Raw genomic sequence first — 13,043 nt, forward strand, 5'->3', positions numbered from 1 at the left:
ACATGAAAAAGATGAATAGATAAACCTACCCCATCCCCTGCATGTCACTACAGGTTGAACATCCATATTTATTACATTCCCATGAGTTTGCAGGGGAAACTGGACACATTATAATTCATAATGAAACAAGCGAATATGTGCCTCACATTTGCAAATTCACGCAACAGTTAGCACACAAGCGGAAGTCTGTGGACCATTTATTTAGTTTCTACATCAACATATGTACAACATTCATTTTCACCGTTTCTTTAGAGAATAGAATGAGGTGATTTTTATTAAAATGTATATAATCTGTGATCTAATCAAACAAAATTAGTTTGAGGATGGAAGCAATGAATGAGTGTTTTGTGGTGATGAAATGACAAGTTCTCATGGTGAAATGATTTACATTCTTTCTGTAACACTGTAAGGTTTTCTTCCAGTAACTCTCACACCCCACTTTTCCCACATCCTAATTACAGAAACATACTTCTCTGTCTGTCTTGATGTGACCTGCGTCACTTTTAAACAGCGGTCAAGAATGATGGTTCATTTATATGTGTGTTTATTGCAATAGTAATTACATTACAAATATTTGCTTTCAAATTTTAAAACATGTTTTTTTAATCTTGTTTTAATATTGCGTTGGGAAGCTTGGCAAACTATAAAAAATACCTAAATTACGTCAGTTTTACATATTAAAAAGTTGTAGGAATCTACGCGTTCAGGTTAACACTGTGAATTTATGCATTTAAAACAGCGTGACCCCAAGTGGTGTAACAACAGAAAGTACTATTAGTAGGCCTACGGTATCTTTTCACAGTTTTATCCTTCCGCCTTTTGCACTCTCAGAGCATATACCGCTGCAAGTGGAAAATTCGCTATTACAAAATATATGCTCGCCAGCTTGAAAAAAAGGCAAAAGGGGAAGCAGAGGGTTTTTTCACATCTACAAGCAGCAGGACATGCTTAAACGGTGACAAAAATAGATGCCAGTTTTACACAGATGAACGAATGAAAAGAAATAAAGCAAGTTTTAAAATGATAAAAATAATAGAGAGAACAATTAACAAAACAGTACAACTGAAGTATACAAACAGGTACAATTGAGCTAAGTATGTACAATTCCAATTATTCATGGTATAAACCGAAACTTAATATATTGTTGATAATTCATTGACAGCCTCGTAAAGAGGAGTAAAGTGAAAATAGCAGTTCCTGGCTTCCTGTTTTGGTCCAGCCAAAGATATCCAATGAAGAGTCAAATACAAATTTGCTTCAGAGCTGAAAGAGCTTTCTGAAACATCACTATTTACAGAAAAGGAAGTTTGGTTAGGCCTACTTGATCTAACACAAGATCTAATTTCATTTTGGCTTGAGCGAGGTGAGCTGCCTGCCAGCTCTCTTAATTTAGCATAGTTTGCATGTTACATTATGTCATACACAGCTGTTTGTAATTGACAGATGCTCAAGCAGTTTAATAACACTTTTTGTTCTACATGGCAGATACCGAATGTATCTTTCTTTTCTTCTCAGTGGTACATCTTACCCCATGCAGTATGAATTCTGTGTGATAAATGAGCTTTAAGTGACAAAGTTGTGGTGTCTACACTCTTGAAAATAAGGCGCTTAAAGGTTGTTCACAGCAACGCCATATATATCATCCATTTTTGGTTCCAAAGAACAGTCAAAGGTTCTTTAAAGAAGCTTCTCTTTTTTTTACTTTTATAATCTTTTTTTTGCAACAAAGACCCTTTTGTGAAACAGAAAGGTTCTTCAGATGTTAAAGGTTCTTTATGGAACCATTCAGACCAAAAAGGTCGTTCTATAGCATCATGAACTGAAGCACCTTCATTTTTAATAGTGTACTGTTGGTGTTTTGGAAAGACTGAAGAGATGTTTTTCAGAGATTTTGGAGGTTGAACTTGACAGCCATTGGACAAAATGGCTGGCTGGAAAACTAGTAACTTGACCTTGGTATACTGCCTGCAAAAAATAAAAATATTACACGTAAGTATATTATATAGAAGCACACACACAAACAACATATAGAAGCACACACACACACACACACACACACACACACACACACACACACGCACGCATGTACGCACACAAACACACACACACATTTATTATATATATAAATACTCAGACCTTCATGTTTGCTCCAGTTCTGCATGGTTTCCTGAGGTTCCTCGCCTCAATCGTAATTTCTTCTCCTTTAGTGGCCGCTGGGAAAGAGCTATGCCAGTGCAACAAAAGACTTAAACACGTTAATTTCAGAGCAGTTTACAAGGTATAGTGTTGAATAAATAAGGCTCTCTCACCATTAGTATCCTGCCCTGGTCTTTTCCTGCTTGTTTCATGGTCGTTGTTCTCCTTCTCCTCCTGCTCTACCGGTTTGCTCCCAGGATCAGTGATTTTACCAATCTAGCATTTGGATAACACAACGAAACAAGTTACAACTGATCTCCCAACATCTGGGATTAGTTATTTAGACCGTACAGGATCTTTTACCTGTCCTCCAGATTTATGCGACTCCATAAGCACAACTGGAAGGCAAAATAGACTTTTAGCGCATTTGCCACAAATAGTACAGCATAGCCCAATGACAAAAGTGTAAATAAGGCAAGACTTCACCTGGTTGGAGGGAAATGTGGATTGATGGGATTTTCCTGTTGTCTGAGTTCATAGATGTCTCAGCTGCTGGAGAATTTTCATCTTTGTATACCTCCTCCTGATCTTTACATTTGTCCTCTGTTGCTTCTTCCTGTGTAAGATGGGACAGACTATGCTATTGAGCAAGATGAGACAACCTATCCAAAGCATTCTTTTAAAACACAAGCGCACAACATAACTGATACTTAGATGCAATGAAACCTGTTTGAAAGGTGTAGGTTTATAAATATAAAATGCTATTTACCTGTGTATTACCGTCTGTTGTTTGTAGGTCACTTTGAGGACTTGACAGGTAATGAGATGATGATGAAAGTGGAGCTGGTGGTGAGTAGGATGAAGATGAAGAAGATGTTTCGCTCTGTGTTTTCTCTTGCTCTTTGCTTTTGGAGCGTCCTGACTCAGACAAGTCCAGCGGTGCTTCCTCCTGCTCCTTTCTGAGGTTCTCGCCGAATATCCTTCCCGGCTGCTCCATCGGAGCCCTCCACTGGGGGGATGCTGGAACAGCTTCTCCTCCTGCAACTCTCTTTTCTCTACTGTCAAAATGCTCTGTGAGGCTTTTGCGCGGAGGCCGATCTACCCAAGACCGCAGGCCGCTGGGGCTCGGGGCATGAGAGCGAGACAGGAGGCCGTTGATAGGAGGGATCAGTTTGGGGACACGCAGGATAGGCGAGCCTGCAATTTGGGTCTGGCTTGGGTGCATTGCCATACCGCTAGAAACACCAGAGGCGGCTGATGTTACTGTTACCCAATCCGTGGAATCTGAGAGTGACCAGGGGAGGTGACCGGTCTGCATTGGAAGCGGCCGGAAAGGGACAGGGGTATGGATTTGTTGCCGGGTGCTCCGTTCCTCGGGGGCAGTAGATGAAAAAACACAATTGTTCTTTAGGAGACCAAGAGCAGATGTAAGTGAAAGAGATAAAGGGGAATGTCTCTGCTCCAACGACTCCACATTGGCAGCTCTATGAGAATATGACAAGAAAATGTAAGTTGTAAGTGTCAAGTGGTTCTATTTCGATTTATATTTATCAGGCTGTCTCACCTTCTTTCCGATCCATACGGCTTGTTGGGCTCCTGATAGAGAAAACACAAAATATTTACAACCATGACTTTGCAAGAGGAAAAATTGTCCGTAGGGTGTGAGTGCATGAGTGAATGAGTGAGTGTGTGTGCCCTGCGATGGGTTGGCACTCCATCCAGGGTGTATCCTGCCTTGATGCCCGATGACTCCTGAGATAGGCGCAGGCTCCCTGTGACCCGAGGTAGTTCGGATAAGCGGTAGAAAATGGATGGATGGATGGACTTTGCAAGAAACTATTTTTTACAGCAACTATTATTTTAAAAAGAATGTAAGTATTGCTTACGAATGAAAATGCCTTGGCCCAGCTTTGCATAACTTTAAGTTCAGACGATTTATCTGTCAAGATAAAAACATGATAAAAAATGGTTTCATCAGTAAAATTAAATAAGATTAATTAAATATTTAACTATATGTGACCCAGTCGGTGAAAACACATTTATTTTTTGGGGTTATTTTTGAGTGATTAATTGTTTTCAACATAAAGTCATCCCACATAATGTAAAGAACATTCTGTGAAAATATAACTCTGATATTTTGAATCAGGCCATGTCAAAAATGTAAATCATAGTGAAATTATTGGTTTAAATCAAACTAGTAAGTGTTATTTGTGCAAGTTTTTGCACACAGTTTTTTAAGTATATTTTGCTGAAAACAACTGTGTGCAAAAACTTGACACAAAAAAGAAAGAAAAAACTGTGTGTAAAAAACTTACTTAAAACTGAGAAAAAAAGTATGTTGCCTTTTTGAAACATTAATGTAAAATTAATAAATAAAAATAAATAAATAATAAAAACTATGAATGTATTTTCCAAACTCACAAAGAAAAATAGCAAAACGTTTGCATATTTTTACAAATTAAATCATTTGAAGCTTATAGTTATATTCAGAGTTACACACTTCTGTTACTACTAATATTATTCCACAACATTGTTCAAATATTATTCAAAGTCCAACTTGTTAACTGGCACTTTTTATATAAAAATTATTAACATTCCTGGTATTTTCAGTTTTTTTAATTTACCCAGACTGTCAGTTGGACTGTTTTCACGCTTGACAGTGGCTGCAGGTAAAGTGGTGTCCCCTGGTGGTGGCTGGCTAGACTTTAACCCTGAGGTCAGTTGACTAACTGCAGCCACTGCTGTGTCAGGTGACATCTTGACTTCTGGAGCGATCATGTCCTCTGAAAGACCATTCTGCCGACTGTTAACACAAGAAATATTCATTCTCTGCCAAGGTGAAAACACTTTTTCACTTTTTCACTTTGGGGAAAATCAAAGGACGGTACATATTTACTTAATAAAAACTTACTTTGTGCGATCCCTCATGCTCTTGACCTCTTCTTTCAGTCTGTCATTTTCTTTCTTTAGAGAATTCATCTCACTCGCTGCAGCAGTGAGTTAACAGGAAATGTCATTAATAGTTATATAACTGTTAAGTGACGTGAGAGTAATCTTGCACAAGGTGACTGACTGGAACATTTCAAATATAGATATATTAATGGTATCAATATGTTTTTTACACTCTATTTATAGCTCACCCAGGATAGAGATATGCTGTAAACTCTGCAGTTGACAGTTTTCATACTCCTGCAATCTTTTTTTAGCCACGTCCTGAGTGACTGTACACCTGTCACACAACCCGGCTCGCAACCTGACAATCCAAAGACACATCAAGTTTGGTCTACGGTAGATGAGATTTAAGATACACAGGGACGCACACACACACCTGTTTTCCAGCTGTTTGATGTTCTCAGTCAGCATCCGTTGCTGTTCTCTAAGATGCTGGTTCCTGTTGTAAAGTTCCTCCATGCGCTTTGTATCACTACACACAGATAAGATTAATAACAGGTTTGCAAACAACGCAACTAAGCTTAAAAATCATTTGCTGTTATTATTATTATTGTATGCAGCAAAATCTGATCTTCAAAACTTACATATTCTTTTTATTTGTGATTTCTACCAATCTTTCCTGACATCCTTGATGGAGTGAGAGAGAGAGAGAGAGAGAGAGAGCTTTTTTATTTAAGGTTCAGTAGCAAGCAAAATGGTTCAGTAACACTGATGGAACGTTAAAAAAACTTGAGCTCTATCAAGAACATCATGCCTTCTCACACAAAAAATATTGACCCGTCCTTCAGCTTTTGAAGACAATACCCACATTTTCAGAGACACATAACAACAGATGTCAAAAAGGAGCTCTAAAGGGATTCGATAGTTGAATTTTGGTTGCATAGCATGACGTAAATCCTCCTTATGGCAATGTGTTATGCAATACTGTACAAAATGATTTATGGGTTCGACATAAAAATAAGTTACCTGGTTGCCTTAAAATGTTGAGATAATTCAACATAATTCAACTTAAATATTAGTTAACTCGTTGAATTTGATACGATCTCATTAAGTTAACTAATATTGAATCAAGTTGAATTAAAGAAATAGCTCCACTTCAAAAGAAAACATTTCCCAGGTTCACACACCCTGTTTTCATTTTTAATCTGTGTGATTTTCTTTGTTCTGCAAGACACAAAAGAAGTCATTTTGAAAAATGTTGGTAACCAAAAACAGTTGGTCCCCATTGACTTGATTTTTATGGACACAAAACCAATTCAAGTCAATGGGGACCAACGGTTATCTGTTACCAACATTTTTCAAAATATCGTCTGTCGTGTTCTGCTGAAGAAAGTCATACAAGTTTGAAATGACAAGAGAGCGTGTAAATAATGACAGCATTTTCATTTTGAAGGTGAACTATTCCTTCTCTTAATTTTAAGGCGACCAGGTAACTTATTTTTTAAGTTGAACCAACCATTTTTTACAGTGAAGACATAAAGTCTTACATTTCTAAATAATAAGAACTGCTGTGCTAAGCTCATAAACTTCCGGATACCCGTTACCACACAAATCTTGTGGGCGGAGTTAACCCCATTTAAAAATACCTTGCGGATAGTAACAAGACATTCCCTCTCACAGATTTCAACTGTAGTGTAGATGCACATAACATTACAACTCTTGTGTAAGTGCTCAAAAGAAACCTCAATGACTTCTGGCAGGCTTCTTACCTTCTAACTCGTGTTCATGGACGTCCCGCAGTTTCTGCAAAAGCTCAGAGAAGCTTTCCACAGCCATGCTGCTATTCTTCTATACCTGCCACTTGATTCGTCTTCTTCCTAACCTTAGCACAGCGGGAGAGAGAGAATGGAAGGAAAAATGAAAAGACATATACGATACATGTTCAACCAATGTTATGGTAGGCCTACAGCAGCTTTCATTCTGCTGTTGCCCATGTTTAACCTGCTACAATATGAGCCTGAATTTCTGCGCTCATATACAACAAAGCTATCAAAACCATGCCTTGCCTTACTGGTTCTGCGAGGTTAGCACCGCAGGCATAACTTTATTTGTGTATTGCACGTGATTGTGTGCGCGCGTGAAAGACAGAGAGTATAAAATAAGGAGAGACAACATGGGTTTGTGTGCAAGCACTTAAAACAGGATCAGGAAGTTCATTCCTGACCATTGCAATATGATCTCAATGTCAGGAAGTAATGTCAGGATAGAAAATCTCACACGGGTCAATTTCTGAATATAATGAAACAAGTTAAGTGACCTGTGTTTTAGAGTCTAACTTTTTCCTTATACGTGAGCGTATAGTCCTGGAACTGTATATTTGCCGCTGCTTATAAGACATAATGAAGACTTAGTCGTTTTTGGCAAACCAACGTTCTGATTAAAATGTTGAACAACGCTTCCATGTACAACTGTTTAAATTTTAACTTTTACCTGCCAATACAATTAACACAATTTCCAGGAAGAATGTTTACGTGTCTTAAAGTGGTAATGAAGGAATATCTGTTCGTTACACTTCATTATAATTAACAGATCAGATATTTGAAGATCAAGGCCGTTTGCAAGAAGAGATATAGCGTGCTGCTGAGGGTGCGGTCTATCTTCCCCCCCATGCAATCTTTTTTTGCATTGTGATCTGTGTGATTTTTGCCTGCTGCCGAACTCTCTGTGCATGTCGGGATATGTTAGCTAACGTTGCAGCGACGAGAGCAAGAGGGAACCTGTCTGCCAGAACAGCAAAATACACTTTCACACATCACACGCACACTTGATGTAATCCCGTACGGTTGTGCTGACTTTGCATATGCACTTAACAATCAAACGTTTCATTCATAAACATTGTTCATTAACGCACTTCATAGATTTAGGATACGAGCATGTGGCTCTGATCTTTGACCTTGACATGGGGTCAGAGTTCAAACGTTGTGTTCTCATAGGTTCATTGAGGTCTCATGCTGCAGACCTGCTTGACTTCAGTTAGTAAAACACAATATTTGCAAACTGCTGGACAGACAGACATAGTCTTCAGGCGGGCTTTGGGAATAAGTAAAATACATGAGAAAGTATGCATTTGCTGTTGCGCAATTCCTTTCAATGATTTTGTTAGGTTTCTGTTTTGAGGCAGTTGATCCTTGTTTTGAATGCTTTATGAGAGCTGTATTATGTATTAAAATCGCGATCGATGTCTACAGGGTCTTACCACGGGCATGGAAATCAAGTAAAATTGGAGATGGACAAAAAGCCAACAAGGGAGAAAGAGAGGGAGATAGAAGAGGAAGTTGCAAGCAAACATGCATTATTTCAGGATGCACCTAAAGTGGCTGAAAAATAGTCGGCATTAAAACATTGGAAATTATGAAATTATCATTCTCCATATTTCCATAATCAAGAAACAACACAATAGGGAAACAATGCACATTTAAAACGGCACAGATTGCTGCTGTTGTGACATATAAAAAACCATAGACTGTAAAGGTAGATCAGAGCATAAAATAATATACAGAAACAAATATGCCACCACACCCTTGACCTGAAATAGCTCGAATAAAGATCTATGGTGTCTCATCTGCACATGAACAGAAGATCAAGCATTAAACCATGATGACCGAAAGTTCAATACATCCCACCATACAATCCCATGTAAGAATGATGGGACAGCCACACCAGATCAACAGTTCTGCTGACACGAACGTCAATTAACTCTCACGGTCCAAACTATTGCCTCACTTACCCGTGCCAACTCCTGGACAGCGGACACCCCCGGCCGAGAGATGTCAATCACACCACCTGCCACTCACTCTTTCTCTATGTCAAAAAGATTTCCTTCTGAGTTCCTCAAAGAGGCACATCGGATGGGAAAAGATAGGGAACGAAAGAGTGTTTGTACGCCCTGTGCTCCTCTCCTCCTCCTCCTGGCCCAGCGCCCCCTCCTTCTCCTCCCTACAAGGAGAACAGGTTTGAGCGGTTTCTCGCTGTAACTCACAAACACCAGTTCTCCCCTGGATAAACCGGTCCTGCTGAAATCCCACTGAACCTGCCCAGCCACAAGTAAAAAAAATTCAGTAGGAAATAGAGAACCTTTAGACACACAAAGCCGCTTTATTTGGCTTTGATTTTCTCGTTTAATCTAAAGGAAACAAATTGATCATTTTTTTGGATTGACATGGAAATTCACAGCCGTGTGAATAACACTGTGAGGTGCCTTTTAGATATGTTGTTTTCTTTCATGATTACATCAGCATGATTTTGTTCATTGAACTCTTTTAGGATGTTATATTTTAGCGTGCTTTTCAAAGTGTCTGTCATTACAGTTTTAGGTATGTCATTTTTATTAGATTTGAAACCATCTTTATATACACAGCCTTATATGTGCTTTTAAGATTTTCTTTTCTGGACATAAAATAGTTATTTCCATCAACCAATTGCTACCTTCCATCAAGTAAAAGGTCACAAAAACCTCATCATCGTGTATCCACTATGACTCATATATGATAGGAAGGCCATGTTTATGTTCAGACAGGGCAGAGCTCCGGCAAAAGCTTTTGTCAGAGCCATATAAAACATGTAATAGATCATGATTAAATGTGTCAGTCGATTAAGTTCCTGATTCTGCAGAACTAGATAGACCAGATTAAACAGCGGTGTGTCTCCACCCCACTGTGGATAGACAGAAGAGGTTCAGACTGTTCTGTATTTTACAGTATTCGTCATTTACTGGCTATTGAATATAAACTAAGGCTCCCAATGCATGTAAAGCTGCACTGCAACAATTAAAAAAGTAAAAAGCACAAAATAAATCAAATTGTGTCAAATTGAAATGAAATAAACACATATCATTTTGAAGATTATTATAAACTAATGATAATAACAATTGTGCAAACATGTCTTTATGTTATAGATAAAGCCATATTGGACCATATAAGGGCCTGATGTCTAAAAGAGTAAACAACACTTTTTAGAGCATAAATAATGACAGATCTGTGCAAACTCGTTTCTCTGGGTTCATGAAGCTACGCAAAAAATCCTGTATTTAATTTGAAAGTTTAGTGATGAGGGTCACTTCTGACCCACTGGGGGCAGTAATCGCCTGCTTTACCACTTGTTACATGACATTGAATAATGAAGACTACGTATGTAATAAAACAAATAAAACCACTAGAGGGAACCACAACAAGACTACGAATTGTGAAAAAAGGTTTAAAATTATTAATAGACTTAAGTTAAAATAATAAATAACATAATTATTTATTTAATAATTTAAGCGATCCACTAGCAGTTGTAGCATAAATCATAGGGTGTGAATTGCAATGAAGCTGTCTTGACTTGTTTGTTTTTTTCCTTTGTTTAAGTAGGAATGTACTAAATGTGTAATTATCTTTCATTCATCTTAAAACGAGATTGCACAGTCCAGATGTTTACCTGCATTAATGGAATAAAAGTTGAACTTGGATAGGTTGTTTCTGTCGCGGTACAGTGTGTTGCACAATTTGTTATTAACTCACATCTATTAAACATATTGTATATTGTAGTCGTTGGAAAAATGGAAGTTGCAAACATGTAAAAAGTAATTCCAGTAGCCTACATCTCTTATCATTTCCTCAAATTTACAGGATTGTAAAAAAAAACTAAACATTTTTTTTTGATAATTATGTGTAAAATGTGACATGAGTAAAGAGCACAAACAAAAGGGGAAAAGAGTTATTTTACAATAGTTTGCTTACATAAATATTTAACCCTGGCATAATTCGTTGAACTAGGCCTAGACAGTTTTTTCGGACGCAGACCCGAAGTTACTTTCCGGTCTGTGTTTGGTTATAATATATTTTATTTTATATTTCACATGTTAATATTGATTAAAAAATGTATATACAATTAAATTAAAACTACTCAACAGTTACAGATTCTTCGCAAAGGTCTGTTAAGTTTGGCATAATGTTTGTTCATGTTGTTGCCGCAATCTTTCTTTGTTTCAGTTTAGTGTTTTTTTCTGTAAATATTCTATTAATTAAAAACATTTAGAAAGTCGAGGTCAAATTATAAATGTATATAAATTAATTTACAGTGACTGATGCGCGAAATATATTGCATGGCTAGACAGTTTATTATTACAGTAATAATAAGAGTGTAATTGTGCGGGAACACTGGCACGCACGCACGCACCCTTTTAGAGGACTGGGATTCCATTGGATCACTAAGTATCACGATCAATGTCAGGAAAGAGATAAGACTTCAAAGTATAAAACAGATTTACAAGACACAGAGAATCCCCCTTTACAAAATACTGCTGCATAAATGTTTATATAATTTAAAAGATGTCTAACACTGTAGTAACAAGCCTGGCCCCATAAAACTGTAACTCACATGAAGGACATGTGGGTTCACCAGTGCTTTTCCCGAAAATAGAATGTTATTTTGGTTATAAAATAGAGTTTGTAAATCATTCAAAATGTGTAGTTCATTCACTGCACGACTATAGGAACATGGAAGCTTTGATACTTAAAATGTTTTTTTCTTACCATCTGATCTAAGAATGTCAAAAAGCAAAACACACATGCACAAAACAAAGCTCACTTTAGGTAAGGTGCTCTGCAGTTTTAAACTCCGTCAATAGAGGGCACTATAGAGTTGAATTCCATAGTAGTTCACCTGTCAAGAATCAGGCTTCCTTCCTCACATTCCGGTCAAATCTTCGTTGTGTTTAGTTAACCAGGCCCACACACATGTATTCATCATAGGCAGCCATAAATTATTTCAAATAAAACTACTTTTGATGAGCTCAATGTGTCCTCAACCCTGTTGCTGCTGGGATGGAAACCAGGGTCCTTTCTGTTGAACAGGATCGCCAGATCGCTCTGTGTTCCGCTATGGAGAAAAAGAATGCTCATCATTCGTCTGTAGTGGTGCCAGAAATCATGATGGAGCAGTTGGTCAGTGGAGGACCTGATACTGTCCAAGCCCACCCAAAGATTCCAGTTACAGCGACATCAAATGAGAAAGAGAGATACAGAACTAGGGTCTGGAAACATGGAGCTTTGGTTTGCATTCCCCAAAGAATATTGTAATCTCAACACAGAGATTCAAGTCTAATGATGGAGAATGACCACAGCATAAATAGATATATTTCATTATGTGTGTATTTCAAATGTAAGCCCATATTCTAACTCATAAGAGAGTTTGTTTGGACCTGCAATAGATTTAAAATCTTTTAATCTGTCACAAGCTTTGGCACAAGTCGGGTCAGGTGACCTCACTGTTCCAGACAGTCTCTGTTTGCCCTTCAGTCTAAGTGGCAAAAGCTTTTCTTAAGTGTTAAGCGTGGGTGGCTGTATGAATGCGTGTATGTGTGATAAATGTTGCAGCTTGCAATGTATTGGTACCCTAACCTCTGTCTCTAGTTTGAGAGTCTAACACATTCAAGTGGCCACATTAATAAGAGTTACACCCCCTAGACAAACACTGACATGGCACATGGTGTAAAGTAAGAGTATGGAGGCCATAAGACATGTTAGATGGGCACCTGTGCGCATGTGCACACATACACATTTGTTCCGGCTCAGGGGCGGTGGTGGGAAGCTGGCAGGTCTCTATTTAACAGAACAGGAAGTTCTGTGGCACAGAGAGGAAGTTGACGCATACAGAGCACACAAGCCCCCCTCTTGATTCCTGTGTCCCACGCTGTGTGTCTGCCTTACACACGACAGACGTATCTGTCCACCTCCTCCCAACAGACCTCCAGACACGTCGTCTTTCTGTAAGCACGTGTGTCTGAACGAGTATCTTACAGAACGTGAAGGCATTCAAATGTTTGCATGCTTATCTGAAGAAATATTATAATCCAAAGTATTTTTTCGAGCTCTCTTAGAGCAAATGTTATGTTTTACAAAAGAAGGAAATGATGACAACATGAAGTAAATAAGGACATTTTTGAGTGAGCTATGGGCATGTTTTGATCCTTTTAA

General features: G+C 38.1%; 1 protein-coding gene across 2 annotated transcripts; it reads right to left on the bottom strand.

Annotated features, from left to right (window-relative positions):
* Positions 1-527: 527 nt before the first annotated feature.
* rbbp8l (retinoblastoma binding protein 8-like) lies at positions 528-8,991 on the bottom strand. 2 transcript variants are annotated; one of them, XM_056732303.1, is made up of 15 exons: positions 8,816-8,991; positions 6,798-6,905; positions 5,673-5,715; positions 5,465-5,560; positions 5,277-5,389; positions 5,048-5,123; positions 4,761-4,939; positions 4,023-4,075; positions 3,701-3,732; positions 2,906-3,620; positions 2,623-2,752; positions 2,500-2,534; positions 2,310-2,412; positions 2,137-2,224; positions 528-1,965 (listed from the first exon to the last, which is right to left on the bottom strand). In XM_056732303.1, the coding sequence occupies exons 2-14, from the start codon at positions 6,862-6,864 to the stop codon at positions 2,139-2,141; spliced, it is 1,728 nt and encodes a 575-aa protein (XP_056588281.1). In that variant the 5' UTR covers positions 6,865-6,905; positions 8,816-8,991; the 3' UTR covers positions 528-1,965; positions 2,137-2,138. The 2 variants fall into 2 exon arrangements, with proteins under 2 accessions (XP_056588281.1, XP_056588282.1); XM_056732304.1 differs by having other exon boundaries at positions 6,798-6,910.
* Positions 8,992-13,043: the final 4,052 nt, after the last annotated feature.

The sequence above is a fragment of the Triplophysa dalaica genome, chromosome 20, assembly GCF_015846415.1.
Source record: "Triplophysa dalaica isolate WHDGS20190420 chromosome 20, ASM1584641v1, whole genome shotgun sequence".
NCBI lineage: Eukaryota > Metazoa > Chordata > Actinopteri > Cypriniformes > Nemacheilidae > Triplophysa > Triplophysa dalaica.